Source organism: Pectinophora gossypiella, chromosome 22 (genome assembly GCF_024362695.1).
Source record: "Pectinophora gossypiella chromosome 22, ilPecGoss1.1, whole genome shotgun sequence".
Lineage (NCBI taxonomy): Eukaryota > Metazoa > Arthropoda > Insecta > Lepidoptera > Gelechiidae > Pectinophora > Pectinophora gossypiella.
The window spans coordinates 9,740,711-9,752,235 of record NC_065425.1 but is presented as its reverse complement, the minus strand read 5'-3'; the positions used below and the strand labels follow the sequence as shown (position 1 = coordinate 9,752,235).

The window sequence follows — 11,525 nt, the reverse complement described above, 5'->3', positions numbered from 1 at the left end:
GACCTTACTTTGTTAGGACAATGCAGGCTTCACCTGATTGTCTGAAAGTAAGAAGATCCGTGCTTCGGAAGGCAAGTTAAGCCGTTGGTCCCGGTTACTACTTACTGATATAAGTACGTAGTCGTTACGTGAGCCATGTTAGATGCGTTTGGCGGCTCAGTAGTAACCCTGACACCAGGGTCGATGAGGTTGGTCATCCACCTCATAATCCACACGATAGAAGAAGACGAAATAAAGAAAGAGATATCTCACCTGCCAGCAAGCATGTCCTGTATCTCCTGGAAGCTCTTGCCCTTGGTCTCGGGAACCAGGAACAGAGTGAAGAAGAAGGCACAAACGCAACACACGCCGAATATCCAGAACGCTGTGTACATGCCCGTCGCGTTCGCTATAGGCTCGAAGAACCTGAGGGTAGAGTGATTTTTATTAAAGTCTAAATCATAACATACGTTCACGACTATATCCGAATAGGGTAGTTTCCTAGGTTAAAGATAAATTATGAAATTCTGGGGGGTTAAAATGGTCACATCGTGCTTGGTTCTGCGGACCAGTCTGTGTATGTGTAGAAGTGCGTGAAGGAAATGCTTATGTTTAAGTTTAACTATTAGGCGAAGTGGTATATAAATGTAAGTACTTACTTTGTTTCTTAGGTATGTAAATGACATTTAATATGTTGGAAATAATAAATAAATTCTTTTTAACCATACATCGAAGCAATTCATCTAAGAAAGCAATATTGCAATTTGACATTTGCGCATATAAAAGTAAGTGCGCAATGCAAACTAATGTCGAATAGCAATATTGCTTCGATGTGGCCATTTTAACCCTTCTGTTTACTAAATAAAGACAGATCTAAGGTAACATAAAAAGTTTTCTTTTCTATTTACCTTTCTTATGAATTTTAATAAAGAAAAATGTAATAATAAGTGCGACATTTTGTCACGGGATTACGGGCCTTGCCTATTTAGTGGCTTGCCTATTTAGTGGCTTGCCTATTTAGTGCCTTGCCTATTTAGTGCCTTGCATATTTAGTGCCTTGCCTATTTAGTGCCTTGCCTATTTAGTGGCTTGCCTATTTAGTGGCTTGCCTATTTAGTGCCTTGCCTATTTAGTGCCTTGCATATTTAGTGCCTTGCCTATTTAGTGCCTTGCCTATTTAGTGGCTTGCCTATTTAGTGCCTTGCATATTTAGTGCCTTGCCTATTTAGTGCCTTGCCTATTTAGTGGCTTGCCTTTTTAGTGGCTTGCCTATTTAGTGATTATAAATATCAATTCCGCGAGATCCCCCTATTTTCGGGATCTCGTTTAGTTCATAAAAAAATAGGATGGCTGAAAACGATTTTCGTGATATGTCCCCACCGGGATTCGAACCAGGTACTTCCGGATCGTGAGCTCAACGCTCAAACCACTGGACCACAGAGGCCGTTCACTCACCTGGTAACCAAGAATGATAACACCCAGCAGAAGGCAGTAGCAATCGGCGACGCTTTAGCCTTCACCTCGATGGGGAACAGCTCACTCATGACCGCCCACGGCAGTGGGCCGAGCCCCCAGCAGTAGGTGACGATGAAGAGTACCAGTGACAAGATGGGCAGGAAGCCAAGGTTCGATGCCGCTGGCTTGTTGACCTCGTCGAGGAGGAAGTACATGCCGAGAAGGCCCTGGGGACAGATGGGTACATAAGTTAGTAAATGGCCGGTCGTGTAAAAGTTCCTAAAGAGTAGATTTAAGATATGTTATAGATTCCTTTTATTTATTTTTAAGTAATCGGTAACTAGTTGTCCTTATTGTTTGCTGTGCCCTAGCAGGCCGTCACATGTACGTATATTTACTACAACACCTTGTATAACTTGTGACTTGCAATAAACTTCTATTCTATTCTACTTATACCTTGGATACGAATTTGCGTTAGCATGGAAGCATTGGTCTAATGCTATGTCGAACAACTTAACCCGTAATCAGCGTGCGCCGAATTTGTTTTTTAAAAGCTTTAAAGAAAGTTATGGAGATACGGATGTTAAGCTACCAGCTGGGTCCGCAAAGCAACAGTGCCGCGCGGCGCGAATAGGTTACTTTCAAACTAGTCAAATCAGTTACTTTTTACTAAACGTCAAAATCGAAATTACTGTATGAAAAAGCAACCTGGGACGTCATAGAAAAACGTGACGAAATGCCGCACTTTATTATTACATTTTTCTTTATTAAAATTCATAAATAAGTAAGTTAAATTGAAAAAGGAAAACGCTTTTTGACATCTTTAGATCTGTCTTTATTTAGTACTTAATCACAATGTCATAATTTATCTTTGACCTAGGAAACTACCCGATTGTAATCATTATGACAGAACAGGTAAGGTCGACTTAGTTCAGAATTTCATAATTTATCTTTGACCTTGGAAACTACCCCATGATATAGTGGCTTTAATAGATGCAGCGAATGCTGTCTACGTAGATATACGTCTTCTGGCTATTGGTCGAATCTCTCGATATAATTTTATAGATATAGAGCATCTGTCGTATGGGTTGTAAGGTGGATTACCTGCTTCATCAACCCTGGTGTCACTATTGAGCCGCCAAAGGCCCCGGACATGGCTCATGTAACGACTACGTACTTACATCAGTAAGTAGTAACCGGATTATGGAGGATCAGGTGATCAGCCTGCAATGTCCTAACCAAACTAAGGCTCACAAAGTGACTTTTGTGATATGTCTCCACCAAGTATTGGAACCAGGGACCTTCGGATCGTGAGTCCAACGCTCAAGCTTGGTGATGGACATCCGTAAAAACTTACCAGTCCAATGGCAGTTCCACAGGATGATACCAGCAGAAGTAGCCTCCTTCCAAGTCTGTCCACTACGAAAGGAGTTATCAAGGACGCAACCACCTGGAAATTATAATATCAACATAAATTCACACGAAACAAAGATGGGTTTATGATGATCGTGGAAACGCAGCCACCATGTGACATGCAACAAATAAATAAATAAATTATAGGTAAGTAAATTTGCGCCAGGTACGATTGGAGGCTGTTAATTGTCTGTAATGGCCCCGATTCCTGCAGACACCTTTTTAAGTTATACCCGTCATTTTCTTATCCACCAAAAAGGAAAGGGACAGGAGATTGACAACTGTTAATTTTAAATTCAAGGAATAACCCGGGCTATTTATATAGGCATCTCGAGGTTATGCAACCCATTTCACGTGATCTGTCAACTTAGTCCAACTTAGCACAGGCACCCTTGGGCACAGGCGTCGCCTCAATCAACCGGTTTGGATCATACTCCACCACGCTGCTGCACTGCAGGTTGGTGGAGGACCCTAAAACACCAGCTCACCTGAACAGCACCAATAATAATGGTAGCAATGGAGGCATCCAAGTCAGATCCAGCAGCTTCGAAGATGTTGGTCATGTAGAAAAGTACAGCGTTGATACCACTGAACTGCTGGAAGAACACCAGCGCGCAGGAGATGTAGAACGCCTTGAAGTTGCCTCCCTTGAATATGTCGGATATCTGGAACAAATTGTAATTGTAATATCTGGAACAAATTGTTGTAGTTCTGAGGCCGGCCAAGTAGTTAATGCCATCTGCGGCAAATCTACAATAAGTCACGTCAAAAAAAAAGCTGTTCAGAGTTGACAAAGATGATGAGACCAATAAATTCATAATTTATCTTCAGTGTTTCACTAACACAATTGGCTCGACCGTTATAGCTGGCGATACGGCGCACCCCTTATCACGTTGGTTTAACAGAAAGCTCGATGTGATGTGGGTATTTAGTTCATCATGCGATGGAAGTACCTCTGGGATCTGACTACCGTCATTGGGATAATGTCGTGAGCTTATGTTATGTTTATATCACTGCGAAATTATTATAAGTTGACCTACCGAAGCAGTCTTCTCCATGGAAGCCTGGATGTCAGCAGCCATCAGACTCAGCTCTGCTTCGACGCCTGCGCGGGATTTGCCTCTGATCTTCGCCAGGCATTCACCGGCCGCTTCCCTGTTATCTGTAATGAAGGAAGAGATTGGAAAAGTTAAATTTTGGACCGGGTGAGAGGCTTCAGCAATAAGTGAGGTTAAAATTTTTACCTGGATAAAGTTATTTAAAAGATATCGCGGTTTTGTTGAAGAAAACCTCACCAAAATGTGAATTTCTAAAGGGGCACTTCCGTGGTTTTCACTATAAGGTAACAATATACCTAGGGCCTTTGGCGGCTCAATCATAACCCTGACACCAGGCTTGATGAGGCTGGTATTCCACCTAACAAACCACACAATAAGAAAAAGAAGAATAGATTAGCTGTTTTCTTCTTCTACTAATCCTATTATCCCCTGCTGAGATGTAAGGCTCGAACATCAGATATCCACTCCTCGCGATGTTTTACAGCCTCTGTACCTTGCTCCCATGATATCGCGACAGTTAACTCTTGGTCAACCGAGTGTCGCCAGGTCTCTTTGGGCCGTCCCTTTTTGCGTTTTCCACGTGCATTTCAGGTGCTCAAAAACTAAATGGTAATAACTCACTCTTAGACAAATAATAGATGGGAGATTCAGGCATGAAGAAGAAGGAGACGGTGAAGACAGCGACAAACGCCACACCGACGTAGGCGATGACACTGTACGAGACGAAGGGACCAATGCCGTAGATCAGCAGGAAACCCAGGGTGATGAAAGCTTGCAGGAACGAGCCCAGCGCGCCTCTGGAGTCATCCTGGGGAGAGAGCACACGTGACAACGTGGACGGGTAATCGACAAAAAATTATAGAATAAACATCAATTTTAGGCAGAGATTTAATTGGCCAATAACCTAACAGAATTACGTTAACAGCACACCTCAAAAAGGTTGCATAACAGCGACATGTCTTTCTCGTCTAGGTTATTCATTCATTAATTTTAAAATTAACAGTTTGTTAACCTGTTTCTTTCCATTTCGGCGGATAACAAAATGACGAGTAAAACATAAAATAAAATTAGAAGGTGTCTGCAGGAATCGGCGCAATACAATTATAATTAGCTCCACGTTCATTGACCCTTTTATAAATAATCAATTAAAGCGTGCTAATTCTATTTGGTCCATTGTATTCGTGTTAAATAGGCCAGGGACTGTTGTGATGATAGTGATATCACTATACTCCATTTCACGTGGGGATATAGGTCAAATGTAGTGTTCATTGTCGATGTCTGATAGAGTATCAATGATTGTGGGTTTTTAGTATCTAAGTAAGTAATTTTTTATTTTGATCTTGAATCTTTGAGTTTCTTGGTTTTTAGACGGTTCTTTCTTGTTAACAACACTGAAAGTAGATAAGTATGCGCCCTTATGGGCTCGATTGATGTAATTGATTGTTCCAACTTCTATCTTTTATTTCTTCATAGGATGATCATATACCGTAGAGCTGTGGTGGTAGTAGAACGCTCGGCTCTCACTTTGAGGTCGCTGGGTCGAATCCAGCACGGGCCTAAACTAATGATTGTAGAATTTGTTTTCGAATTCATGTTTGGATCATAGAAAACACTCTAACTAAAAAAAAAAAAATAATTAAAATTAATTATTTTAAATTGCTGTGCCCAATCCGGGTCCATATGTGTTACATACCTTATATTACCAACCTCCTACCATGTGGAACGCAATAAATGATATGATAATGATTATTTACCCTCTCTGAGGGCAGAGAGGGTAAATAAATTTAGATGAGAGATATTAAATTAAACATCGTGAGGAAACTCACATTCCCGAGCAATGAATTTTCGGAGGTGTGTGACCTAACACAGGTTAGGTTAGGTTAGGAAGGTCAGACAGGCAGTCGCTTCTGTAAAAAACCGGACCTGTCAAATTTTCAGATTGACAGGAAAACGGGATAATGCTAGGGAGATGATAATCATATACCGTGGCAATTTCAGCGGACCTAGTAGCAAAATCAGAGAGATTGTAAAATTTGTGCCAACGGCAAGGATTTCAAGGATCCTAGCTTATATTGTTGGATCTGACAATACTTTAAACAATCAGTTAAGTACCAGAGGAATCTATAAAAGCAATATGGCTATTCACATTTGTTGGCATTGCGCACTTTTATTTTTTACAAACTGCAATATTGATTTTTAGATGAGTCGCTTCGATGTGGCTTTCTTAACCCCCAGAGAACTTACGGTAGCAATTTCAGCGCAGTACATAGGCGATATCGTAAACAGCATTCCGACGGCGACACCCCAAAAGATCCTGCCGGCATAAATGAGGCCGACGTTGGTCGCCGCAGCGATGAGGATCCAGCCAATGAACAGGGGGATGGAGCAGGACATTAGACCCCACTTGCGGCCGATCCGGGGCGCCAGGAAACCGGCTATGAACGGACCTGCGAATTCAGGGTGCAGTTAGTATTTTTGTGTAGCGAAAGTAAGTTTAAGAATTAATTATTGGGTTTACCTGAGACACAATTGACAGAATCCAATTAAAAAAGTACTTATGCCAAAAGGACCTTTAAAAAATCTTGATTATTTTTATATTTGATTTCAGAAACATCCAGGAGTTGTAAAGCATGTAATTATTATTATTCTGCTATCGATCTCTGCTATGTCTTTTCTGTTTTATTCAGATCAGCGGTCTTAAAGCATTGTAGAGTGCTGCATTGTAGACCTTCCATTTTCAGTTGGTTTATATTATACAACGCCAGAATAAATAATCTTACCGGAGACATAATCTTGCCCAAGACATAATCTCACCCCAGACATAATCTTACCCCAGACATAATCTTATCCAAGACATAGTCTTACCCAAGACATAATCTTACCCCAGACATAATCTTATCCAAGACATAGTCTTACCCAAGACATAATCTTACCCAAGACATAATCTTATCCAAGACATAGTCTTACCCCAGACATAATCTTATCCAAGACCTAATCTTATCCAAGACATAGTCTTACCCAAGACATAATCTTACCGAAGCGGTCACGAAGCCCAGCTTGTGCCCAGCAGAGAAATGTATACAGGATGTGTGAGTATAATTATATATCTTACCGAAGATAGCCCCCACGGTGAGCAGCGAGCCGATCCATGACCCTTGGTCGGAGGTGATGGGCTCTGGCAGAGGGGATAAGGTTAAGTTGCCCAGCTTCGGGTTGACAGGGGACGTCCATCCCATAGAGTAACCCGTCGAGGCGATCGCGATGTTCGCTGGTGACAAAGAGATAGGTGAGATATTGTGTTATTATTGTGAACGTGTTTTATACTATGTGGTGTTGGGAATGGATGGAGGGTATAAGCTGAACTGAAATGGTGTCAAAAGTGCTGAAAAGAGTTGAAGAAAAAAGAACCATAATAAAACCGGAGAGGAAATACGATTAGCCACCTGTTACGACACTATTCATTTATAAACACCATCGTACGTACGTAAACAGCCTATATACGTCCCACTACTGGGCACAGGCCTCCCCTCAATCAACCGGAGGGGGTATGGGGGTATGGTATAAACACCATCACAGAAGGAAAAAAAGGAAAAAGAAGAAGGGGTAGACCTAGGAGAACATTTATGAAACAAATAAAAAAGAAGGTGGAGGTCGTGTCGTATCAGGAGATGAAGGATTTGGTGGAGAGAAGAGAGGAATGGCGATTACTGCACCGATAAGAGCGCAGCTTGTAAATTATGAGAGAAATATTTATATTGTGAAGTACCTACACCTTTTTTATGTGATTTATTATAGTCTTCAGAGCCCCGATACCGAATACATAGGACTTAGTAATAGGTATCTATTTACTAACGAATTATAATGAAAAGTACAGCCAATTAATACGTCCAACCCAGAATATCCTAGGTATCATTTTTCCACTAAAGGCTTTTACAAATGGCAAACTTTTACAAACTTTTGTAATATTTTTAAGTCGCTAATACATTTGCTAATTTGGTCGACGATTCCTCTCGTTCAGCGCTTATCGCTATCGGCCCACTAAGGTCGATTAATTCTTTGAATTATAATCCTCTCACACGATGCCCTGAGCCGAGGATCGCGCCCAACTGGGCACTCTCAGGCCTGTTGTCTTAAATTTTGTACCGGGTGAAAGCCCTCAGCGCTGGCTATTTGTCCGGTCAAGTAGTTTTACTTTTGCGGCAAATCTACAATAGGCAAATAAAAAAAAAACGATATTTTTTCCACCAGCGTCTTATTGGCGTGGATATCGGTTTTCGTAATAAATAGGTACTTACATTGAGTTCATCTCTAAAGTCCGTTTTTGGGTTTCGAATTATGTTGATGCGGTCAATGAATTAAAAGCAAAAGCCGACATTAGTAAGTACCTAAGTATTATAACCAGGCCCCCTTTTTCCCACTGGGCAGTCTGAGCAGGAGCCCCGGGCTAGTAGTAGTCATTACGGGCCCTATATTGTGCCCAAGGCCCCAAACGGGTCAAATACGGCCCTGAATATTACTCATACATACATAACATAAACTGCCTATATACGTCCCACTGCTGGGCACAGGCCTCTCAATCAACCGGAGAGGGTATGGAGCATACTCCACCACGCTGCTCCACTGCGGGTTGATGGAGGTGTTTTTTTACGGCTAATAGCCGGGACCAACGGCTTAACGTGCCCTCCGAAGCACGGAATCAACTTACTTTTCGGACAATCAGGTGATTCAAGCCTGAAAAGTCCTTACCAAACAAAGGACAGTCTCACAAAGTGATTCGACAATGTCCCCATCGGGAATCGAACCCGGACCTCCAGATCGTGAGCCTAACGCTCAACTAACTAAATAAAAATGATATTCAGAGAATCTAGTAATCTTATCATATGAAAATACAGGGTGTTAGTGACATCGTACCGAATACTGAGGGGGTGATTCAGATTATGATTCTGAGTTAATATAAAGTGGGATTACTCGTAATTATCCGTCGCAAACTTCAAGATTTTTCTGTTAAGTACTTTTTAAATTATTTTCTTTTGCGATGAATAATCCGCTCGGAAAATTCATGAAATAGTTTGTATTTTTTAAAATATTTTCAGTTGCATACTTTTACGACGGAAAATCTCGCTTGATATTAACTCAGAATCATGGTTTGAAGCACCATAAAAGTTTTCGTTATGATGTGACTAACACCCTGTATTAGTGCGGCTCTGAAGCACGATATTTACATTAGGCTCTATCAAATTCGACATCCTGAACTGAAGCGACAGATATAACTAATATCTGTTTGCTTTTTGATATCACTTTATTACTTCTATTTAAAGCCGATAAAGAAAAAAAACTAAAATGTAAATCATGTTTTTTTGTTAATGGTCGAAAATAATGCAAGGACTCAACAAGAATGTTTTTTAAATATCTGTACGCCTGCATGCAGGCCGAACACATCACGACATTGTCATTTAAATTATTTTACCACCTTTTTGTATTTTATGTGTTCTCGCAAATAAATTGATTTGATTTGATGTGATAGGTACAAATATAAGCAACAATTATTTTTGTAAGTATAAGGCTCTAGACAGACGGACCGCATTTCAACTGCAATCCAACCGCAAATTGCAGTTCAGGTGCAGTTTGAATGCAGTTGACACGACTGCAATAGAATTGCAAACCAACTGTGCAGCACGACTGCACGTCGACTGCAATTGAACTGTAATCGGACTGCCCGTTTGGTTTGCAGTTCTATTGCAGTCGTGTCAACTGTCTGGAGCCTTAAGCTTCTGCCATCACATTGTATTTTATAATAATTATGTACCCGAGTAATGAGATAATAGGTAATTATCACGTTAAATCTCGACAGCGCAGCGCCATGTATATTATTTTTGGGGAACTTAGAAAGACCTTCATTATATATACATACATATTATATATACATACATAAACTCACGCCTATTTCCCACCGGGGTAAGCAAAGACTATGGAATTCCATTTGCTTCGATCCTGACACACTTCTCTTGTTTCCTCCAAACAAAAGTTACATTTATCATCATCATCAGCCCATTAACGTCCCCACTGCTGGGGCACGGGCCTTCCCTATGGATGGATAGAGAGATCGGGCCTTAAACCATCACGCGGGCCCAGTGCGGATTGATGGTTATTAACGACTGCTAATGCAGCCGGGACCAACGGCTTAACGTGCCTTCCGAAGCACGGAGGAGCTCGAAAGGAAAACTTTTTTTTGTGGTCACCCATCCTATGACCGGCCTTTGCGAAAGTTGCTTTACTTCAACAATCGCAGACCGAGCGCGTTAACCGCTGCGCCACCGAGCTCCTCATTTTATGTTTCGACTGAGGCGATTCTTTGAGACTATTATTCAATTTAATTCTGTACTGTGATGTAGTAGGAAAACAACATTAAAATGCCGAGAATACACAACAGTTGCATAATAATAAAACAATCTAAACATTGCATATTGACACACCGTATCTTGAAATATATCACATTGCTAACATGCCATTGTATTGCGATTTACATTACTTCATACATCAACATGTAATACTATGTATTCAATAATTACAATTGGATAGTTTCCTATGTCAGTGATAAATTATGAAATTCTTTACTAAATAAAGACAGATGACACAGAAAATAAGAGGAGGATAAAACTAAAAAAAAAAATATTATGATGTAGATTAGCATGCAAACTACCAACGAAAATTGTTTTTTTTAATACATCATAAATCGTAAACCGTAATTTACTTTCATAGTTAAAACATCAAAAGTTACTACGAACTAAAAAAAAAACTTTTATATTATGTTACTTGCTATTACGGAACCCTTCATGGGCGAGTCCGACTCGCACTTGGCCGCTTTTTAAATTATTTTCCGTTCCATACTTTTGCGACGGAAAATTCCATTTGATATCAACTCAGAATCATGGTCTAAATCATCCCTACTTAGTATAGTTACGATGTCAATACGCGGTGAGAGACAATCAACATGTCCGATAAAAAAACAAAACATTCCCATCATACTTTAGTTTCAGTGAAACCTCAGTATCTAGCTTAAACAGTTTTTTTATTGGGTGTTAAACTCGACGTGAGAAAAGTGCTCAAGATAAGTACAAACACTATGGAATATTTTCACAGTTCCATTTTGATTGTAGGCATATTGTATTGTATTTCCTGGTACTGGTAACGAGTTCCCACGACACTCCTTACCGTGACAATGGTTAAGTTCATCAGTTTATGTGTTATTAGGTGATATTGCAAATCACTAGCTAGAACAAAGTCTATTCAGAGACATTATGTTACGTATCGATGTAGGTAAGCATCGAATAAAGAATAGAAATCACGTATAGAACGATAACTCTCCGCTCAATATCTAACCTTGGCACAGGACGCCCTGTCTGAGAGGAAAATATTTGAAATAATTAATCGATGGCCTTAATGCCCTGCAGCAATTTCTTCCAGGCAACCAGAGACAGGAAGTATAGTCAGTACAGTCGTTAGCTTATGGCTCTTCTTCTTATCGTGTGGGTTGTGAGGTGGAATACCACCCTCATCAACCCTGGTGTCAGTGTTATCATTGAGCCGCCAAAGGCCCCTGACATGGCTTATGTAACGACT

General features: G+C 40.6%; 2 protein-coding genes across 2 annotated transcripts in view; one reads left to right on the top strand and one right to left on the bottom strand.

Moving 5' to 3' along the window:
- Positions 1 to 11,525, top strand: part of LOC126377253 (uncharacterized) — a 215,036-nt gene that overhangs the window by 150,551 nt on the left and 52,960 nt on the right. The window lies entirely within an intron of this gene.
- LOC126377093 (facilitated trehalose transporter Tret1-2 homolog) overlaps positions 1 to 11,525 on the bottom strand; it is a 29,666-nt gene that overhangs the window by 1,611 nt on the left and 16,530 nt on the right. Inside the window, exons 2-9 of the mRNA XM_050024751.1 lie at positions 7,018 to 7,173; positions 6,150 to 6,352; positions 4,527 to 4,713; positions 3,888 to 4,009; positions 3,336 to 3,512; positions 2,792 to 2,884; positions 1,435 to 1,661; positions 253 to 405 (exon numbers count right to left, since the gene is read on the bottom strand). Coding sequence (XP_049880708.1) covers positions 253 to 405; positions 1,435 to 1,661; positions 2,792 to 2,884; positions 3,336 to 3,512; positions 3,888 to 4,009; positions 4,527 to 4,713; positions 6,150 to 6,352; positions 7,018 to 7,173 — 1,318 coding nt within the window. The remainder of the gene's footprint in view (positions 1 to 252; positions 406 to 1,434; positions 1,662 to 2,791; positions 2,885 to 3,335; positions 3,513 to 3,887; positions 4,010 to 4,526; positions 4,714 to 6,149; positions 6,353 to 7,017; positions 7,174 to 11,525) is intronic.